Source organism: Pseudopodoces humilis, chromosome 19 (assembly GCF_049639895.1).
Source record: "Pseudopodoces humilis isolate 2021_Gansu_Grassland_sample_001 chromosome 19, ASM4963989v1, whole genome shotgun sequence".
Classification (NCBI taxonomy): Eukaryota; Metazoa; Chordata; class Aves; order Passeriformes; family Paridae; genus Pseudopodoces; species Pseudopodoces humilis.
Genome location: NC_142218.1, coordinates 6,561,527 through 6,583,667, shown reverse-complemented (window position 1 = coordinate 6,583,667; position 22,141 = coordinate 6,561,527). Strand labels below are relative to the sequence as shown.

Below are 22,141 nucleotides of genomic sequence, written 5' to 3'. Positions count from 1 at the left end.
AAGTCCCAAGTAATTTTAAGTGGTTCAGCTAAGTAGGGAAGGCTAACGGGAAACCATTTTAATTTGTTACAGTCATCCCCAGCGAATAAAAGGACAACGTTTTTCTTCAGCAGCTTGATTACAAAGCAGTAAATCCCTCTGTGTATATAAAAGATCTATGAAGAGTATAGATCAAATGTCAAGAAAAGATTTGTACTTTCTGTTAGGAACAGTTTTAGATACTCAATCATCTTCATTTTTAAATACTCCCAAAAATTATTCTCTCCCTAGAAACAGACATATGTAAGTAATTCTGCCATCCTCAAATACAAAGACACAAAGTAGCGACACTTTTACAGCAAACATTTTTGGACCTTCTCTTTCCATAAGCACCTAAGAAACAGTTGTGAGCAGAGAAAAGCATAGTATTTCCCTCTCTCCCAACAACATTATCTGACTCTTGCTGGTAACAAAAATTTATGCTGCTTCAAGTACTGGCTGCAGCCTCTACTTTACAGACCTCAGGCAGCAGCAAACATGCAAACAAGGCACAGCTCAAGGTGACAAATATTCCCCAGCAGCAGAAATATCTTGGAGTAAGAATTATGCCAGAATAGGACTGTTCTCCAGTTGCTGACAGGGTTTTTGTGCAGTGTATCAATTTCTTTTTCCCTGACAAACTGCCAGTTCTGGTTGACGCATAGGCCAGCATACAGCCTCTTTCATGCACTCATCTAAGATGGGATGGAAAAGCATTTAAAACAGTGAAAGTTGTACCTGCTCAGCCACAGGTTCTTTTTCAAGATAGAGTTGTATTTTATTTTTTTTTTTAATTGGAAGCAGAATTTTTAGGCTTAGAAGTAGAATGTTCAGCCATTAGGAACTATTAAGCTTTTCTAAAGTTCTATAATTCAGAGGCAAACCCCAAATTTTTGGTTTATTTCTCAACAAACTAGCGATAGGTCATGGCAATTTGTATCTTGTGCCCACACTGTTTTTTTTCTCTGATCATAAGAAATAAATACTCTGAAGCAAGAAACACTTTAATCACATCTACATTCACAGTAGGTCTTGGACCTCTACCTGCTGCTGTAATCAACCACCACACACTGAACCACAGAACTTTTTGTAACATAGACTTAATAATGCATGTTAAATAGTTCTGTCAACTCGATTTTTCAGAAACCTTCTTGTACTGAGTTTGCCTTTTGATAAGGAACTTCCACCATTCCTGCAACTGTGGAAACCCCTGAGGTAAAAAAATCCTGACAGCCTCCCAGGACTACTTAGGAAAGATGTTACACCATGTCTCAGCACACACTTGTACCAGGACCAGGGGCCCTTACAGCAAGATGGGGACATGATCACATTACCAATAGCTCAGCCACGGGGTGGTAAAGCTCCTTGACAGCTTTATTCACCTTTTCCTAACTAAAGGACAAAATTCTGCTGCTGGCACTTCAACTGCACAATGTATACCTGCTTCCTCAGGCACTCACACCAACACTTCTCCACTCCAGTGTCTCGGACTTTGTGGCATCCTCAACCAGGGTTTGGGGAGATCAGCTCTGTCTTCAACAAACTCTTCTATACAGAGGCAAAGCTGTACATGACATGCAATGTAATTTTTTTAAAGGCTGAATTTAAAAACTTTTAATCCATTTATTGTCAATAACGAATTTTACAGGAGTTCGGACATGTGGATATCGACCCCTGGCCAAAGCGGGCTCTCGTGTTTGTGTTCTGTCTGCCCACAACACTGCCTGTCACTTCTACTGGCTAAAGTGTCCTCTTGTGTGGTTTTGCAGTGTCCTTCCCTGCTGTGGACTACACACCAACAGTTGGGTTTCAGCTCATATATGGCTCTTCTGAGCTCATGGAGAGCAAGGGCAAGGACTGAGAACAACAGGGGATGGGACCCAAAGCAAAATAAATCAATGTTTCTTTGATCCTTTGGGATGAGGATGCTGTAAAAACACATGGTTATTAGAACTGTGATTTTATTGATTAAATACTGGTTACTGGCACTGTATTTCAGCGTGAACTTACATTATGGTACTAAGTACAAAGCGTTCATTCTGTTTGTGGCTATAAGAATTAATCTCTTCCATGTGCAGAGAGGGTGTGTGATAATTCAGCTGAGATTCCTGTTGGTAGTCTGGGCAAGCACTCACCAGCTGCAGGGCTTTCAACAATGCACAGCAACAGCTCCAAGAACAAATGATGTAACTAACACCCCTCTGAGTGCTACCAAGCAGGGCCAGAGCAGCCCACTCAATCCAGGGTCTTCTTCCAAGTAGGTTGTCAGAAACCTGAAAACATCAAACTAAAAGGTGAGTTTCTCCCCAAACACTCTAACACTTAACTTTGGACAGGATTCAACAGCTAATGGACATTGAATGAAATTGTATGGTTCTAATAGCTTGCATTTGCCTCAATAATAGGAAAAGGTCTGATCCTGATTATTAAAAATGAAAAACTAATTTGCAATGTTTATGTGGATGGCAGCTTTATATGCATGATAGAAATGCTCCAACAAGCCTTTACAATCCAGCTGGAACAAAGTTTTCATTTTTCTTTTTCATGAAATTTCATTTATTATGAGCACTGTGTCTTAGTAAGGCAGCTGCTGGCAGCAAGATGTGAAATTTAAATTGAGCTGGTTAGTACCAAGAGCCAAGATACAATATGTTTTTGTCAGAGAGAAGTTTTTCTTGTATATATGCAGTAATTAAAATAGTTTGTCAGTCAATCCCATCAACCTCCCCGAAGGAAGAGATAATGCTATTTTTAAATTCAATTTACAAATTGCAACCAAAAAACTGGGATTGCTACAGCTCATTTCAGAGAGGTCTTTAAGTGGGTAATGCACCAATGACTGCAGAAATTAAGGATACCTGGTTTTCATCACTGTCCTACTAACACAGTGTTAGATTTTGGGCAAGTCACTTCTGACAAAATTCCAAAAGGGAATTAAATAAGGATCAGTGTGTTACTATTGCACACTGAGGATGTCTCACACGCAGCCTGCACCTGGAGGAAATTGTCCTGGGCTTATGACTGGGGCAAGCACTCCTGTCATTCAGTACATAACCATTATTTTCCTCCAACTTCTCTGGCTGTTACAAAAGAAAGCAGCAGTAAACTTCTCATCTTCCTCTGAACCTCCTCCGGAATGTGTTTAAGATGCACATTTCAAAAATACCTACCTAAAACTGCTCTTGGGAAACAGGTGAATGAACAGGACAGGACTTGGCACGTGCTGCTGGAAGTTCAAGCCAGGTAAGGGTTGAAATTTTATAAATTAGGTGAATAAAAGAGAACATGAAAAAAAACAGCTAAACTGAAGTATTAAGCTGATCAATCCTCAACAGTTACAAAGACTACTTGCAAATTGACTTATTTCCCAAATTGTTGCCTGGAAGTTCAGTTATCAATTGCAAAACTGTATTATCACCTATCCTGGGATTTGATTAGCTCCTAATGATTGTAAACATTCAGAGACTTCACTACCAACCAAAGATACAACCTTGCCCCTGGGCCAGCCACAACCTCCTTTTTGAATGTACTAAGTGCATTTTTAATCTGAGGATTTTAACTCTAGATACTGACAAGTCAGATTTATTTTTTTCTAATACAAAAGAGATACAATCCAGTTGTTGTTAACATTGCATGTCATCTCAGAAGAATCAACCCCAAGCTTGACCAACAAACTCATCTTCTACTGTTTTGCTACTCAGCCGGATCAGCAAGTTGATCCAGCCTGCAGCACATCCAGCAGCACCATCAGTGAGGAGGAGACAGGAACCTGCAGCCAGTCTGAGCCGGACACAGCTCTCAGATAATCCAGTCTGGAAACCACACTTGTGATCCTTCAACACTATTGCTTCAGGAGGGTCGCTGCCTGCGGGGTGACTGTACTTTACTGCCACATAAGACACACCCAAACTGCTCCCCTGTTCAGGTGACAGCTACCTGCACTTCCCTGTAAACACAGGATTACAATTACATACTCCAACACAGCTGAAGTTGGCACCACTTTTACTATTATAATGCTAACTGACGAAGAGATTAATTTAATGGCTTTGAGGACTGTGCCCACACCACCTAATCCATAAATTATACTCATGCACAGAATTTCAAGCAATTCTTACTTGATACCTACTTTAGGTATCTGCAGCACTTTGGGGGTTTACAGCTTGACAGCCATCCACAGCAGTTAAAAACAGAGCCAAAAAGTTCAACTAGAGAACTAGAAAATTAAATTGCATTTAGGAATGGGTGGGAGGTTACTCACTGATGTTTAGTATCAGCGAACACAGTGGCTGGCCTCATGGTACTTGCAAGCATTTTTAAGCCAAAGAAAGCTCAGCAGGTTCTTCCCTCCAAGCAATTCTTTCTCTGAGAAGTTTTTTATGGGATAAGCATTGGGGTTTACTCTTCTGAGATTACATGCATTGTTAAAGACAACTGGATTGTATCTCTTTTGTATTAGAAAAAATAAATCTGACTTGTCAGTATCTAGAGTTAAAATCCTCAGATTAAAAATGCACTTAGTACATTCAAAAAGATGAGAGCTGGTGTCCATCACTCCACAAATACTGCCTCCAAATACACACTCAGATTTACAGCAATATAAAAATACAAGGCTGGCAAGAAACTGAAATGAGAATAAAACACATATGAATCATGCACACAACTAATTAAACATGAAAATTATCTTCACAGTCACTTACCTTTACCATTGTAAGTTAACATTCAGCAGAACAAATTTGAGAAGTGTATTTTAGACACATGCAATCTGGGAGTAATATTTCTTTTAAACTCATGTCAGGATAACACAGCTTCCTTTCCAAGCACTGATTATTTTGGGCTCTCCTAAGTGAAGCGAAAAATGCTTAAGACTGAACACAAGCCTTGGCTGACAGCACTTAAGTGAGCCTGGAAATCTTCAAATTTACCGTGTGTAACTTCTAGGCTCAGGCTTCAGGGCAAAGCATACCTATATTCTGTCAACTCACAAGTTAAAGAGATCAGATTTTGGCAACTAAACTCTAACTTCCTTTTGCATAAGTAACACACCAACATCTAAGCACTCGACTGTTCACTGTCAGGGGACCATGTGAAAAACACATCAACAAATCACATCCCAGCTATTTCTTCTTTACTAACATTTAATTTGCAGAATACAATCCAAATTACAGTTCCAAAAGTCACAAGGGTGTATCAGCCACTTCAGGCACTACAAAAAAAACAACAAAACGAAACAAAAAACACAACAAAACTTGGAGCTTGCTCTTCAGTGATGCTGAAAAACCCCTGTATGAAACAACTTTTAAGAGCATATGCCAAGAGTAATTACAGAATTTTGAGTTCCAGAGACTACAACATTGCAGGTTCCATTCTACTTCTTCTGGTAATGGTATTTGCATCAACAATGAGAGCATCCACTTGAGGAAAGACAGAGAGCATCGTGTTGGCACAACAAAACCCTTTCATTAAGGAGACATCTGGGCCATTAATAGCAGTCTGCTGGGGAAGGCTGTACCTCGCTAGATTGGGTTTCAAACCAAGTTCTCCATGAGGTGTTGAGCAAAAGAGAATTGGCTGCAAGCAGGACAACACAGGCCTGGTGGGTTTTGTTTACTGCGCAGTTAAAGGACCACTAAATGATTAACGAAGGGCTGACAGCTTCTTTGTCGAGTAGCAGACAATATTTTGGGGCTAGACTTTGGCTTGTCAGGTTAAACATAAAAATGCTTACATAGAGCTGTCTCTCCTGAGCTCACTGCTGTTCAAATGACTTGCTTCCCAGGATGAGAACATAAATGTAAGGCTATCTCGAGGAGAAGAAGCACAAGAAAATGTTAGTTTGCTGGAGCATCTGGCACATTACTATGTGCACTAACACCAGCAGCACACGTTCATTACCACTTTGTTAGCAGCTACAGGCAAATCTTCTGCAAGATCCCTCTCAAAGTAAACCTAATTCCACTGAGAACAGCAGGATCATTTACCCTCCTCAGACAAACTCTCCCCTGCACTCTCCAAGCTCTTCCTAGGGGCAGAGCTGCCATCACCATCACCAGGAATGGCAAGTGGCTCATAAGGAACTGAACATGCCTCCCTTTGGAGCATAAACAAGGTAAGAAAATGATGCCGTACAAGCTTAAAGTTAATGGCTGAAAAGCCCTGAAGCCAAACATATCAAGAAAATTTTATATGCTATTTAAGCCCAGGATACATGATTAAAATCAAGAGGATGGCCACCATTTGATGGCAAGACCATCTCTCTTGTTTCTATACTTTAGATATGAATGTTAATAGATTACAGGCAAAAAAACCCAAACCTTAAAGAAGATTTGGCCTCTGGAGAGGCAGAGAAGTGGAGAAGTCCCCTACAGGAGCCTTTCCAGTCTTCAGAATAGTTACAAATCCTCTGGCAACTTAAAATCAAAAAACACTCTTAAGAAAACATATCTAGGAAATGTAAGATCCCGAACATTCAAAAAATGTGTCCCTAGTTCAGGAATTCATGTAAAAGACAACACATTTCACAGCCAGCATGTTACCATGCAAGTACAACTACATTTTCAATCAAAATCAGTCCTTAAACATGAGTGAAACACAAGCTCATTTTTTCATGCAGGATCACTTGTGCCCACAAGATGCCCAAACAGCCTTTGTGCATCAACTCAGAGACTTCTGAGGAGGTGGATCTAATTGTAGCACTCGGGTCTCTTACCTCAGGCAGGAGGCAGGACAAGCAAGGCTGGCTGACCTTCTCTGTCACCCTTCCCTGTCACAGAACGCTCTAAAGCTGGCAGGAATTCCTACTGGATGGGATGTGCCATCCCTCCACAGTCTGATATGTATTTAGTAAGTGCTGATTTTGTCAGACTCTGCCAGGTGTCTGTGCCAGGCACTGCTGGGGGCTGAGGGAAGGTGAGGGCCTGTCCTGGGCTGCTTCCATCCAGCTCCACCACAGACCCACAGCAGGACCTGTCTGAGGCTGGTGGCACCTCTGCCAAAAGGCAAAATCCAGCATGACAGGAAGGAAAAATGTGAGGAAAACAGCCACAGCTCTTGGAGAAAAGAGGCTGGACCTAGTTCTCCTGACAGGCAGGAACTGTAGCCTGCAGAGCCCACACTGGAGCAAGGGAGAAGCGTGAGGAAGGAGTGGTAAAAAGGAAATGCACACTCTGACTGCAGTCTCCCACTCCCCATCCCCCTGGGTGAGTTAGAGCATCTGGGAATGTGGGAGCCAAGTTGAGCCTGGCAAAGCAGATGGGCAGGACTGTTTTAGTTCTTGCCTTTGCTTCTCATCAGCCAACGCTATTGTAATTGGAAATAAATTAACATTCCCCAAGCTGAGTCTGTTTTGCCTGTGATGGGAGACAGTAAGTGATCTCCCCGTCTTTATCTTGAGCCATGAGCTGTTTTTATCATATTTTGTTCCCTGACCTGTTGAGGATGGGGAGGCAGGTGAGGAGCCTGGTGGATGTCTGACCGCAGTCAACCCACCACACACGCAAGAGTGTTCCTTATCCACCTCAGCACTCTGACTGAAGAATGCACTAAAACCGGAAGAAATGTAGCAAATCCCACAGATTTCCTTTCCAATAATCTCCTTCTGACAGAACATAAAATCTTCCATTTCTCCTGCTAACCACAGAACAGCTGAGATGAAATCTTCCTAGTGAGAAACAGAACTGTGTTACCACAGCTCAGAGTCTGCAGGACACGCCAGGGCTCCCTGTGACATAAACACCTTCACCACAAAGTTGTTGGGCACCTTGTTTCCAACATTCATGTTGTTTGGTGCAGTACTCACTCCTCCTTCCCAAATCTCTAACACCACTGCAGTCCTATCACTGAATCACGGACATCCACTGCAAACACTCTTCCTGAGCAACTTTTTGGGCTGGAGTAAACACAGGGGAAGAGTAAACCAGAAAGCCCTCAAGAAGTAAGAGTGCTGCTGCAGGGTCAGCAGCTTGTTTTTCAAGGGAGAGAGACTGAAATCCTTCCTTCACTCTCCCTGGGACAGCGATGGCTCGTGCTCCCCCTCACACCAAGCTGTTGGAAATGGCAGCACTGGAAGGACAAGAGCAGAGATAAAATTTTGTTACTGCAGCAAAAGGCAAAGTGAGGACACCACACCAGCCTCTGAACGCTGGAATAACTTTCTGCTGGGAAAAATGACTTGTCAAGACACCGATGGGCCAGAAACACCGTGCTCTGTGTTGCTGCAGATATTCTCTAGCAGCTTTTTCATCCAAGTCTTGGATTCAATTCATTTAACACTGTGATAAAGAACAAAAGCCATCAGTAAGCAGAGCGTGGCTTTTTTTTTTAGCAATCCAGTTCCTCCTCTAACAATCACCAGGATGCAGGAGTGAAGTTGGGAGAACTGAGTGTCAGCCTGGGTATTGCTGCATGTCAGCGCTCCTCCTCTGGAGTCCTATCGAGTGACTTTCCTCCTCAAACACATCGTAATGAATTCCACTGAAGCCTGCAGGTAAAATCCTTCCCCAAGCATTTTGCCCTGATTGATAGCTTTAGAGCCTTCCTTCACACAACTTCGGCTGCTTTCCAGACCTTTATTTTTCCTTCTTTTTGTAACTGTCTCCAACGGGAAGTTGCACTTGGTCTTTTCACCGTACTTTTCTCTTAAAACTGACATCTCTGCATTGTAATGAAGGAACCCCTGGGTATTTGTGACAAATTAGTCACCAGCTAAAGAATATTTTCTTTTCATTTCTATACCAGGTGGAAGATATTAAAATCTCTAGAGGAATTTCACCTACTCTGCTACAATAAATCATTGCACAATTTTCTTTTAAAGTGACTTAATTTTACTGCCTCTAAAACTTCATCACCGTAAAAATAGTCTTCTGAACTTGGTCAGGGAGACTTTTATCATAAACATGTTTGTATTTAACGATACTTTGAAAAGTAATGCAATTTCACTTTCACGCTTTAAATAGTGTTTTTAAAATATGGAATTATTCCTTTCTGAGAAGAAAACCCATGAACTACCATAGGTAGAAAATAGCAGAAAAATATTTTCCCTTTTTTGTTTAATTATCTAACAAGGAACAGTATTAAAAAAATCTCCAGAAGATCACACACAGTCTGTAAGAAAGGGAGAAATACTGCACTCACTACTCTTCATTGAAGAACTTGTAAAACAGCAGCCAAAATAGAGGGGAAAAAAATTGTAAAAACACTTAGGTAGATTGCTGAAGCCACAGGCCACTGAAATACAGCAAAATATTCAGTGAAGGCAGAGATTTACCTTTTTTTTTTTCCTAGAAGGCTACTACTATTTTAGTAGTAATATATTATTAAAAAATTGATACTCAAAATGTTTATTTTACAACCACACAGATTTTGTGTCATTACAGTGGGGTTTTCTACTCTATAAGACAGATAAATTTCTAGTTTATAATTAAAGCTAAATACTACACAAGTGACTTACAGCTTCTGAATAAATGGCTTCACGTACATTTATGCGCTCTTAATCATCAATTAATTTTTCAAATTATAATAGGTTCATTAAGTAAGCCAGCAGCAAAGAGTTCATTTTACAACAGAAAGTAACACCAAGACTGAAATTTAAGACTCCTGCCCCACCAGCAAAGGGAGGGCAGGAGTGTGTCTATCAATAAATACAGCACACTAAGTCTACATCCAATTGTTTTTCCCTCTATTTGCCACGAAAAGAGAAGAGCAGAAGATCAATTAAAAAGCAGAAATGTAAAACCAAAGCATTAAACACTACTAGATATTTAAGATCCCCCAGTGTTTCTTTCAAGTGCAGTGCATCACTCCCCCGCTTCTCCCGGGGGAGTTCCAGCTCCAATAATTACCTTCTGTCTGCTCACAGAGTTCAAGTTCAAAACAATATTCATTTTCCACTTCCTGTCCTAAACCAGGGCACAATGCTTCTGTGCATTGCTCAGTAACCATCCTGCTCCACCACAGACATGGTTAAACCACTGCTGTGATTGAATAATCCTGATTTGTGGCAGGGGGCTGGGGGAAGGAGAAGCCCTGGGCTTTATTTAAGAAGGAAAGCATCAAGCTCCAGCATCAACACATCTGAGTTTTAGCAGCAGCATCCTTTATTACACTCAACTAGAAACCAAGCATTTGTCTCCACACCCTTAATTTGCAGGGGGGCATAAGTGATGCTCCAAAACTAATCTAGCCCAGAAGTTTTGTTGCATCTCAAATATTTTACAGCAGACTCACTTGGCTTCTTCAGCCCCTTCCCTATCTAGTTCTCCTCCCCAAATTATATTAATCTGCTGCAGTGAACAGGAAGGATGGCTGCCAAACAAACAAAATGAAATCATATATAATAGGCAGAATACGCCTTCCTTCAAACCACAACTTAAGAGTTTTCAGGTGAAGAGGCACTGAAGAGGCAAAGACAGCAAAGGTCTGTGAAAGTGGTTGTACAGAACATAATATTCCACTGCCTTGTACAGAGTTACACACATTTACAGCATTGCTGGATGATTATGTATTTCTGCTCAGAGACCTAAGCTTGCCTCTTATTCAGAGAACAATGGATTTTATTAAAAACAACATTCCTCTAACATAGGTATTTACACAACAGGCCACCAAGGCTAAACAGAATAAGGATCCCATAATTTTATTTCAATAAATTAAAGAAAAACAGTGTCTGCCTTATTTTCCTGCTGCACACCTAACTCCACCAACACACTTAGGAGTACCAGCTCAGAAGAGATGTGATACCACGGACTAAGTCATATCACTGCAAACTTTTGGTGCAGGAGGTTACAACCACTGGGACAATAAGGGCTGTGGCACCTCCCTCTCTCCACCCAACTCAGATTTATCAGCTTTTTTAACTGCTGCTGGAAACATTTGCTGATTTGCAAAAGGCCACTGAGTGTGGACAGCACAGAAAGATATTGATTCTCACTCCCGTTCTGCAAGGCTCAGGCACTGAAGAAGTTAGCTGGACTTGCACTGGTAGCAGTTACAATGGGATTTAAAAAAAAAAAAAAAAGTCTAAATATGCATTTTTGCAACAAGTACAGAAAGCTTAAAACTGCTCCCACTCAATAAGGGCTCAACCCTTATTTGAGTGAAATGATTGGGAACTGCAGTGAGAGCATGACTGGATCTAATACATTTATGCGTAGTTGAACACAAGGAAGGAAAAAATTTATGTATTTTGCTACAAGCATTAAAGCTGACTTACTCCTAACTCTGTCTCAGTGAAGTAGTGTCGACACAGCACTTACCAACTGTAAGCTAGCAAAAACCATGGGTTTATAAACTCAAAAATAAAGTCAGCCTACAAAAAAATAATAAAAAGGAAAATTTGGATCAGTGAAAATAACATTCACATGTTTTACTTTAAAAAGTGTCGTCTTTCAGAAAAAAATGGTGCTTTTTAGTTTGTTAAGGGGTGGAAAAAACAATATCTCTTTTTCAAATAAAAAAGTATTGCTCAATTTTAGACAAGATTTTGTCTTGTTTCACCCACAGTAGTGGGGAAAAATAATAAATTTACATAGCTTACAAAAACGAAGTACACACTGTCAACATTTACTGAGGGTAAAGTATTTTCTAAATACATTTTGACTTGTCTTACAATCAAATTGTCAAATACTTGCAATTAAACTCTAAGGATGGTAACTGAGCACAGAAAAGCAGTCGCAAGGGGAATGAGAACGAGTGATACAGATCTATATTCCAAACTGATCAAAGTTATTTCCAAAGTAGCTGTAGGACAATTACACAGCAAACAGCCAAATCAAATGTATCATCAAAAGACACGATTTGCAATAGATGGAAAACTTGTCTTTAAGACAGCTGATGAGCCTCTCTGCGTGGTGCACAGACAGAGCTGTAAATAACTGGGGCCCCCAGACTGCTTTGCTTACTCAACCTATTTAAAAAACAAAAATATTTCAGATGCCTGCCCCACTTTCCCCTCACTGTTTCTTGTGGGTGACTGAGTAATCCTAGAGGCATGTCCAGTTTTTAAGGCATTTGCTGGGTTTAAGGAACATTTCCCCTGTCTTTGGAAGTACCTGGCTGTGATGCTCTGGATGAGTTTCTCTGTTAAATCTGTTCTTTCCAGGATAGACACAGGCATAAACTCTCCATGGGTTCACCAATTAATATCTGGGCTGACCAGTATGAAATAATTTTCTTTATTTAGGATTATTTTTTTTTATTTAGCTGGGCTGCTTTCCTTCTCAAAAGCAGGGATGGCAAATCAGAATTTCTGCACGAGGAGACTGAACATCTACAGTTAGATGTTCAAGCCAACAGCACAAACTTACCCACTTTCTCAAACCTCTCTGCACATCTAAGAAGGGGCAATTGAACCTGGAACTTCTTTGATTACTGCAACCTATAAAAGTAGGCAGCAGAGAGAAACCCTGTTTGCAGAGAGACATGGCTTTGGTCAGGCTTGAAGTCTGTAATGCTGATTTATGTAAAAACATTCCCGAATAAGTCTACCATAGTTAAAATAATTCAAGACTTCCATTTTCCTGAATTATTAAGTGGTGTTGTAGCAAAGGCAAGCTGAGGTTCTACCATGCATCAATTTCCTCTCCAAAAAGCAGAGGGGAGATGAATGACACCAGCATTTCATGCAGCACTCACGAAAGACATGGACGTGAAGAAATCTCAGGTTTGTAACTAAATACTTTAAACATTCATTTCCTTAACAGGAAACCAGCTGGGAATAAGTTAGGAGTGGGCTATCATCAAGGAAGTTTCTAACATCTGAACAACAAACTTCAGTTCCACCAGTCTCTGTGCATCAATAACAAACCTTTCACCTGCTTTTCAAATTGCAAAGGCCCAAATCATAACCAGGCTCTCACAGCCCTGAGCCCATTTTCACTCTTTGTATTCAAACCTGGCAGCAACAACAACAAAAAAAACCAACCCCAGCAGTCTTGCAAATAACAAAATCCCACACCCCAACAAAACACGCACCCTGCTTCTACCAAATAAATGTCAGTCAACAAATAGGCACAAATTTCACAATGGCTGAGGTCATTCCCTTTAAGTCATTATGGTTTGTGGGTGAGTTTTCCTGGTGGTTTTAACATTGGTTTCTGTGATTGCAGCTATGCTTATTTATGCATTTAAGGCGTATGATCTAATACACTTAGGTTTAACTACTTCATTCTTTTGACATTCTTTCCAAATTATAAAAAGGATTCTTGGTGTTTTCACTGCCTTGGTAAAGCAACAAAATTGATGTCCACATAATTTCTTAAAAATACAGAACAGAGTAAGTACTTGTTGAAAATAATTCAAAGGAAAAAAACTCTGCCCCAGACATTCCCTTCTCCAAGATAGCACATATTTTTGTTCTCTCTCTCCCTTTCTGAGGGAACTTGCTATTTTTTTCGAAATAGATGTTTTGCTGGCTTTTTAAAAACAATACCCAGGCCTTAAGAGTGATTCAGCTACAACTTATAATCAACACAGTAGTTCAGCTTATTTTTTTAAGCCCTTCTATTTTTACTGTTATGCTTTTAAAAAACTGCACATTTGCAGTATTCTTCAGTCACATTGAATCTTCCACAGCACTTTGAATTCTACAATAATGCTCATTTTATTCAATGCCTTTTGGTTATTATCTACCAGGGATCCTTGCTTGATAAAAATCAAAGAAGGCAATTTTCTACCTTTTTCTAATGGAAATTTAAATTATCTTCTCCCTCCAAGGCACAAAAAAGCCCAAAGAGCCCCCATCATCCAAATGAGGCTGAAGAAGTTCACTGCCTTGTAGGAAACATTCAGAAACATTTTCAAGCAGCTGAAATGAAAATTAAAATTGTGCCTAGAGATGGGTGTGCACATCTCTCTCCCAACACTGCATGCAGTGCATGGCTATTACCTTGTATACAGAAGTCACGGTAAAACATTTTAATTGGCCTTTTTAAACTTGAGGTACTTCTGTACTTCTGAAGTCCCTGATACAGCTTTTTATGTCCCAGCATGTTTCCAATCAGCAGTAAAAAGAGTGGAGAGCCCCCCACAAGCTCTGTGGAGAGAGAAGGGCCCCATCCTGCGCTGCCCCTGCAGAGGAGGTGCCACCTCTTGTGGCTCAGCACCACCACAGGTACAGCTGTCCTGAGCCCAGCTCTGACCCCCCACACCAGCAAAACGTTATTCAGTGGCACACAAAACACTCTCAACTTCCCGAGCCATCTCCCCAGAGCTGTAAAATCCCCCCCTGACAGCCACGCACCCTGTGGGCAGCACAGCAATGCTGTCCCCTCCGTCCTCTCCACTTTTGCTAATCGAACCCCAACTAAAACAATCCTCCACAAATTACAACAAACCTCCCCTGAAATTCCCCACAAACCTTACCACAACCCTGCAGCAGACTTCTGGCTTTCCACAGAGCCTCTGTACCTAAACACCAGGGAAAATACCTCAGCACGGCGCTAAAGAAGCATTTTCCGGACACAGCAGAGGTGACAAACAGAATGAGAGCAAAGCCAAGATGCCATCTCGACTTCAGGCAAACAACCTCTTCTGACCTCTGGCAGCTTCCACACACTATTAAACAAAAAGTATTCTCTCCATGTTAATGAACCATGTACAATCTAACAGATAACGCTGATGTTAAATAAACATGTTTATATGTGACTCCTAATGCCAGGACTTAAGCAGCTGCAGACAAATAATTTTAAATGGGAAGGATTATGTCTGTGTAATCTTTCTCATCTCATTTTACACATCTTTGAAATAATTAAAGTACATCATTAAAGCACAAGCAGAAAGACTGAGTGAAAAGAGGTTTGAGTATTTTTAATTAAATATTCATTCTGTGACACACTCACTGGAACCATCCCTGCAGTGAACACTATTTTGGATCCAGTTTTCCTCTCACACCTCTTGCAGCACTAAATCAAGATCAACCAAACAGCCTGACAAGGAAGGGAGCTGGATTGAGTTTTGAATGCTGCAATAAAAATATTTTGCACGAGACCTAAATCCTTACTCCTGCTTTCTCCTCTCTCCTGCTTCAAATCTTGGGTAGCACCAAATCTACCTGCAAATGGCAGCACCTCCAGGCCCCAAATGACCCAACCAAGAGGAGCAATTATTTGCATGCTAATTGAAGGGCTTATCCTCACCTGATTAAAACAAGGTGTTTGTTAAACATCATTACTTGAGTTAAGATCTGCAAATAAAGATGAAGTATTGTTTTAAGAACTCGACTGCAGTGAAACAATTGCTTTCCGATGGGATCTCTTAATGAACAGTCCTGACCACTACCACGATGGTCTCTCTGGCCTTGGAACAGAAAAGGAAGGGAAAGATTTGACAAGTTCTCCCTATGCATATCAAAGTGAGCAAAATGGCAAGAGGTTTGAGTACTTACTTTACTTTTTTGTAGATGTATACTAAAACAAAAAAAATAAACCTTGTATTTTTTACTAAATTAAGCCACCAAAAAGGAGGATACATTTCAGCCTGAACGGCTTTACTTTAGTATATACCATTGTTTATAACTCTGAATATACTTTTTGTTCCTAACTAATTTTCTCTCCTATGGAGTACAATGTGAAATTTAATGAAAATAATGTGACTGTTATTCCAGGAGACTTCTCCATGTACTAATTGAATATATATTGTTACTGTTGTGAAAAATACACAGATACAGGGTAACTAACTATACCCTGGGAACGGCACTATGAGATTTCCTTGGTCTACCAAATGACCCCTCCACTTACAGGATACATTTAAAATCTTTACATTAAAACTGCAGTGTTCCATGGCTTATGAAAAGGATTTGAATTTTCAATTTCATTTAAGAGTTTGTCCCTAAATAAAAGTTATCCCAGCCAGGCAAAAATAGCTAAAATATATTTTCTTAGCATTCTAAGAACTTCTGCTAGTTTTCACGTATTTATAAAAGCATTTTTCACTGCATAAGTAATCTTAACAATAATTTCCACAGATTAGGTCTAACAACCTGTGAATTTATTGCAGAAGGAATTTACTGCAAGGAATAATTAGTCTTCAGCACTGCTCATGCTTGTTCTCCGGCTGAAGACACCTTAAGACCATCTGGTTACTGCAAAATTTGGCACAGAAGAAACAAATCTTTCTGAAGAGAATTATAGCTGATTTCAGAATAGCTGTTGTACTATTACACATCATAAATAACAGTTGGGAAGACAGCAGAAAATTACTAACATCTTTAATTGTTTTCTTTGTCAGCAGTGTGTACACATACACACTGACACACAAACACAGCCACGCAGACTTCAGCCCGACGCCTTGCAGGCTTGAAGTTAAAAATGCAACTAATATTTGCAGCATTAATAGCTAAATTAATAAATTTTCAGGAAAAAAAAAGCATATTAACCAGCTATGCATAACAACACAGCAACACACGAGACTCTTTAAGTGATATTCTGAGATCAAGTTCTTTGTGTGAATACCTGAGTTTAATTCCTTCTTATAATTCAAGGCATAGCCGCACACACTGTGGAGTTGAATATATGGCTTATTGTTGGAGGGGGAGTTATCAACAACATTTTTATTTCTCCCTAATGAAGCTTTTCTAATGGAATCTAAGACTGCCAATGTTGTGAGGTATTTGAAACAGGAACCGGTTTCAAAAATTTCAACCAAATAATGGTGATAAGATTAGCAAGTCATGGGAATCGAGTCTCCACGTACTGTTTTAAAAGAAAATGAGTTGAGGAGAGTGGGCTAAACAAAGTAAAGCAAAACAAATCGATGAGTGTAAAACCAAAAGCATACACCACTTGTTATTTAGCCAAATGTTTTGACCTGTTGGTGGGTGAATAGAAGAGGCACAAGATTTACGTGGACAATTTGACTCTGTAAATTCACAATTCAATTTTATACCATACATTTAGATTTATTTTTTTTTTTTTAATTAAGAGTTTTAAGTTAGAACAATTGAGTTATTAGCTGCTGTAACATTTCAAGTGAATTTTCAAAACATGCTTAAAAAGTTTCTGGAATGCCTCCAAAGCTATGAGTACTTATCATTTTCAAGGCATTTGTAGTGCAAGTCTTTCCTACTTGCTTGTGTTACATCTGAGGCAACACGATTCCTTAAATTTTAAAGGAGGAATAAAAATTCAGCTTTATTAAGGAATAGAAACAGTTTTCCCATGTAAAAAAGGATGATAAGAAAGAACTTAGCCTGCCTGAAGCAACAAGTAACAGAACAACGCAATGCTAAATGTATGAAACTATCTAAGAAGCATTAATTTAGACACAGAATTACTAGTTTAAATATATGCCATCTTTTGTGGACCAGATTGCCCTAATACACACAGATGTGGACGAGCATGAAGAAATTGAGACATGTTTTCTCAATAAATTGGGGGAGAGGAAGGGGAGGGACCCATCCACGGATGGCATTGCAGAGATAAGAAATTCTCAGTAAATTAATGAAGTCCACCAGAGAGACTAAACAACAAACCATAGCTGCCACTGCCTTTAACGGCGCTCAGGGATGCGTGAATTTGATACTGCGCCGGGCAAAAATTCTGTTAATATTTGATACAGACTAATAAACTGTTTATTGGTTCACTACATGTATTTTAACAATCACAACTTTATACAAACAGAATATATCATCATTCGAAATCTCTGAACAACAGTAGCTGTATACCATGAATAATTTCCTTCAGAGGCCATTCACTGGCCTCAAGCACAATTTAACACTCAGAAAAGTTTACTTAAACTGCATAAATCACATACAAGTTTTCCTCATAGAATCAGCCGCGGCAAAGTGCAGCGGCTCATTTTATTTAAGCGCACGACTCAGCTTTTAAAATAATTAATAAGCGGGGTTCGCCTGGCGGTGAAATCGAACCGCACGCTGCGCACCAATTGACTCCCCGCGCTGGTTCTCGGTGGCGGCTCGGGACCCGCGCTGCCCCGGAGCCGCTCCGCGCTCCCCGCGCCCCGACGGGCTCCGGGGCTCCGCGCCCCCCGCCCCGCGCCCGCGGAGCCCGTGCCCCACTCACCGGCGGTGCAGCGCGGAGCCGCGGCGCTGCGGAGTGTGCGCGCCCGCCGCGGGCGCAGTGAGCATGTGCGAGGCAGGCGCGCATGCCCGCGGAAGGGAGCGCAGCGGAGCGGGGCGGCGGCCCCGCGCCCCGCGCTGCGCCCCGGGCGTGCCCACCCGCCCCCTCCCCGCCGCGCCTCCCGCCGGAGCCGCCCGCGGGCTGCGCGGGGCGCGGCCGCACCGCGGCACGGCGCGGAGCTTCGCCCTCCGCTCCTCTGACCTGTTGCCCGCCCGGCACACCCGGCCCTCCGCCCCCCGCCGCGGCCCGACCCCGGGGCCGCCGGCCCCTCGCAGCGCCGCGGGGCTGCCCTCACGCCGCCGCCGTCGGGGCGCACCCACCGCACGCGTGGGGCCGCGGCGCGTCCCGGCGCCCGCAGCGCCGCGCTGCCCGCGGTGCTGGGCCGGAGGAGGAGCCTCCCACGGCTCCCCGGGCCCCCCGCAGCCCCCCGCTACTGTCACGGAGCTGCTCGGGCCGCAGGGGGCGCGGGGCCGCCGCTCCCGGGCGCGGGCCGGGCAGCGCTCTCACCGGCGGCAGGTACGCGCCGACCGCGCTCGATCCCGCCCGTGGCTACGGTTAATGTTGGTGCTGTCAGCGTTCATCGAGCTGCAAGTCCTTGGAAGGAATTCGTCCCGTAGAACTTGGACCCTTGAATACCGTGTGAATACCACCTTGTCTGTAGCCTCTGTTGCCATGAAAGCAGTCACTTCCACTACAGTGCTTGTGTTACGGATCTCTAGCGACAATTTTTAAATACCAGTTTAAAAGGAAGGGCTTTTGTTGACATCTGTTTTGTCTTACACGCACAGTGCCAAAGAGCCGTGGGTCCTGCAGACCTGCAGAAACAGCGTCACTCGCACAAGCCATCCTTCTGCACTCACACAGCATCACACAGCTCCTGGCACCCCAGAGGGCGAAAGCCTGCCCACAGTTCCCATCACCTCGAGCGACACAGAACGGATCTGTGGCTGTACAGAGGTGCTGCCCCATCTCTCATGTCAGAACAAAACCAGAGGCAGTCTGTCATGTGCCCCTTGTGCTCCTGCCTGATGTGCTGGATGCCTCAACCAGGCACCTCATCTGCTCCTTTGCACATCCAAGAGAGGGGCAGGAGGCGCCTTCAGACAGTTTATGCTGGGAAGATGGGGATGGGACATCCCACCCATGCCCCTTCCCTGAATCCCTTTGTGCTTGCACCCCACAAACAGCTTCCCCTTGCCCATGCTGGCCTTGTCCCCGCTCAGGTACCAGTTTCCCCCTTCCACCGACATACCTGCTCGCTGGGGATGCAGCCTGGCCACGGCAGCATTGGAGTGTTTCATTTCCACACCCTGCTCTTCCTCCTTATTTCCCCTTCTCACCAGTCTGGGACAGACTGCAGTTCTCCAGTTCTGTCTCTCCAGCACTGGGGAGGCATCGGAGGAGACCTGCAATTCCTTGTCCCGACGGTTTTTATTACACCTAGCCCTTTCCTCAGGAAGGAGATATCCCATGAACCGCAGTGGAAAAGCCAAAGGAGCACAAAGGGTGTTGAGTTCAGGGTTTGAACAAGCTGCAGCCCACTCATGGATTTAACTCAAAATTTTGACAATGGAACAAAAACATCATTGCAACGAGACAGCTGTTTTTACTATCAAAATCTCTCAGATCAGTTTGACTGCAAAGTGTGCTCCTACAATCCAAAGGAGACAAAGCTCCCAGCATCAGTTTGGAGCTGGCAGGCTTCCTAGCATGAGCTACCTCCCGCCAGCCTAGAAAAACCAAAGCTCTTTCAGTTGTTATTCCCCATCAATTCTCGACACTAACCCCCTGATTTCCCCATGGATTATCTGCAGTTCTGAGTTTACGCTGCTCTCACATTAAACTCTGAGTAATCACTGGCTGGGGGGGACTTCCTTGCTGCCTTTCTCACCTGTAATTGTGGTTCTGGTGAGGAGTCTCTGAAGTACAAGAAAGTCCTTGGATCCATCTTGAAAATAAATCTTTTCCTTCCTCCCCCTGCCGTGCCCAAAAGCCTGATTGCCACATTAGCTCCTTTTGAAGCCGGTTTTAACAAGTGAATTCATATCTAAAAATGCCTTGCTTGCAAAATTCTTCCAACCCCTGATTTCACAACATATTTGAATATATGCTTAGTTTTATGCATGTGAATAGGCCTACAACAATCAATACAATTATTTACCTAAGTGCTTAAAGTCAGGCAGGTATTTAAGAATTAGTATTGTTTGTGGTAATGCCACGGCAAGCCAGGCAGGGACCAGGACCTCATTGTTTGTTCAGCACCCTGCACACAAAAAGACACTCCTTGTCCCTTTCAGTATAAGTAATTTTTGTGAGTTGTGAGTAACTTGTGAATCGGTGCCAGAAACACCTTTCTTGAGCTGGTGAGTAAATATTATTTGTCTACTCTAATATCCTTCTTATTTACCAAAAACATTGTATGCAATATTTAGAAAAGTAATAAAGGCGCAGTGGGAAAAGGGAGGGCAGAGAGGAAGATAAAGGGTTGTTTTTTTTTTTTTCAATTAGGAATTTTAAGTATTTCCATCATTGTTAGTGTCCAGGAAAATGCCTATAGATCTTAAAAGCCATTTAGAAAGGCAAGGGAATAAATAATATGGCTTCTGCCCCATCTGTGGGTTGGTGTGCATGGGTCAGACAGCTGCATGGGATACAGGCTGCAAGATGAGAGACAAGGAGCCTGTCCTTGTAGCTGGATTGATAATAAGTCTTCATTGCATCAAGCTGGGGCATCATCAGCCTTGCAATACCAGGGGTTTCTCAGACCAGTGGAATCTTTTTTTTCCAATCAAAAACCAAGGCAGGTTTAGAAGGTGGTTTGCTTGACTTATTACTCTGTGCTCATTCCCACATCTCATAAACTCAAAGACTAAATGGAAACAGTCCAGAAATCTCCACATAGTCACCAAATGGAAATGCTCTTATTCATTGGGCTGGGTGCCAGTGTCCTGCACAGATTTAAGAGATAATGATCCTCTTTTGGCACCTCAGCAGCCAGACAATGCCCTGTTCTTAGGGAACATGGGGAGCTGTCTTCTGCCAGACCCTGGGATCCAGAGGGTTTATCCCACAGTGTGGGACAGCCACACCTCAGCCTCTCTGAGGAGAAGGTGAACAGCTAGATCCCAAATTTTACTTACTGTGGAAATGTATTTCCCTTGAGGAAATATTCCCAGTTTCTGCTGTTGACCTCATTGTCAAAATGAACATTGCTACAAACAACCTGTTTTTAAAAACAAGAAATGAGCCAGTATTGAACTTCAGCACCCTCCCTCACAATTAAGATGTGATGTCAACCTCTGTCATAAACCAAGGTGAGGAGTCCTCAAAAAGGATACAGAGGATTTACCGGGGTACTGAATATGGTTAACCCTGAGCATAGAAACAGCCCAAGAAGTCGCTTTCCAAAGTGTAAGAATTTAAAAGTAATGCATTTTGAGCTCTTCCTAATTGTTCTCTGGCCCTTGGGTTCATGTTTTCAATTTCTCTTTGCAACCACAATGCTGAGTAACTTAGTTGTCTTCTAAAATTAAAACTGAGAATCTCACATTTTCATGTTTTCACATGATGCCAGAGCTCAGGCTTTGTGGGGAAAAAAAACAAAAACAAACCCCAAACACCCCAACCCTCACATTTTAGAAGACTTTCAACAAAATTGCGAAAGTTGGCAACCATAATATTTCCTAACACATTATTTTGCGGATTCCAGTGAAATTTCATTCTCAAGGCTAATGGTTGCTTTCTCTCTGGTAAATGTCCTGAATTGCTGCTGCTGTTATTGTTAGAACATTGTTAATTTATGCAGTAATTTAAAAACAGGAGAGGTACTCTGTCCTCAAGTAATTAGAAGATAAATAACACAAATCTAGACACTATTTTAAATTTCTTTGCTGCACAGCTCAACAGGATTATGTAAAAATTACCTATTTCATGTATTAGTGCTCAGGTCTGCAAGATACCAAGGGTCTGATTCTGGAAATACTCTAAATATATTTAATTTGAATACCACCAGGCTACCCCCAGTGCAATAAAGCATTTTGGATGGGACTGTGCCATCT

The 22,141-nt window shown here is 42.2% G+C and overlaps 1 protein-coding gene across 4 annotated transcripts in view; it reads right to left on the bottom strand.

The window, feature by feature from the left end:
• Positions 1 to 18,091, bottom strand: part of EYA2 (EYA transcriptional coactivator and phosphatase 2) — an 86,895-nt gene extending 68,804 nt beyond the window's left edge. For all 4 annotated transcript variants that reach the window (XM_005524693.3, XM_088064466.1, XM_014254082.2 and 1 more), the window contains exon 1: positions 18,027 to 18,091. In XM_005524693.3, the coding sequence (XP_005524750.2) occupies positions 18,027 to 18,091 (65 nt within the window). The remainder of the gene's footprint in view (positions 1 to 18,026) is intronic.
• Between the last annotated feature and the right edge of the window lie 4,050 nt (positions 18,092 to 22,141).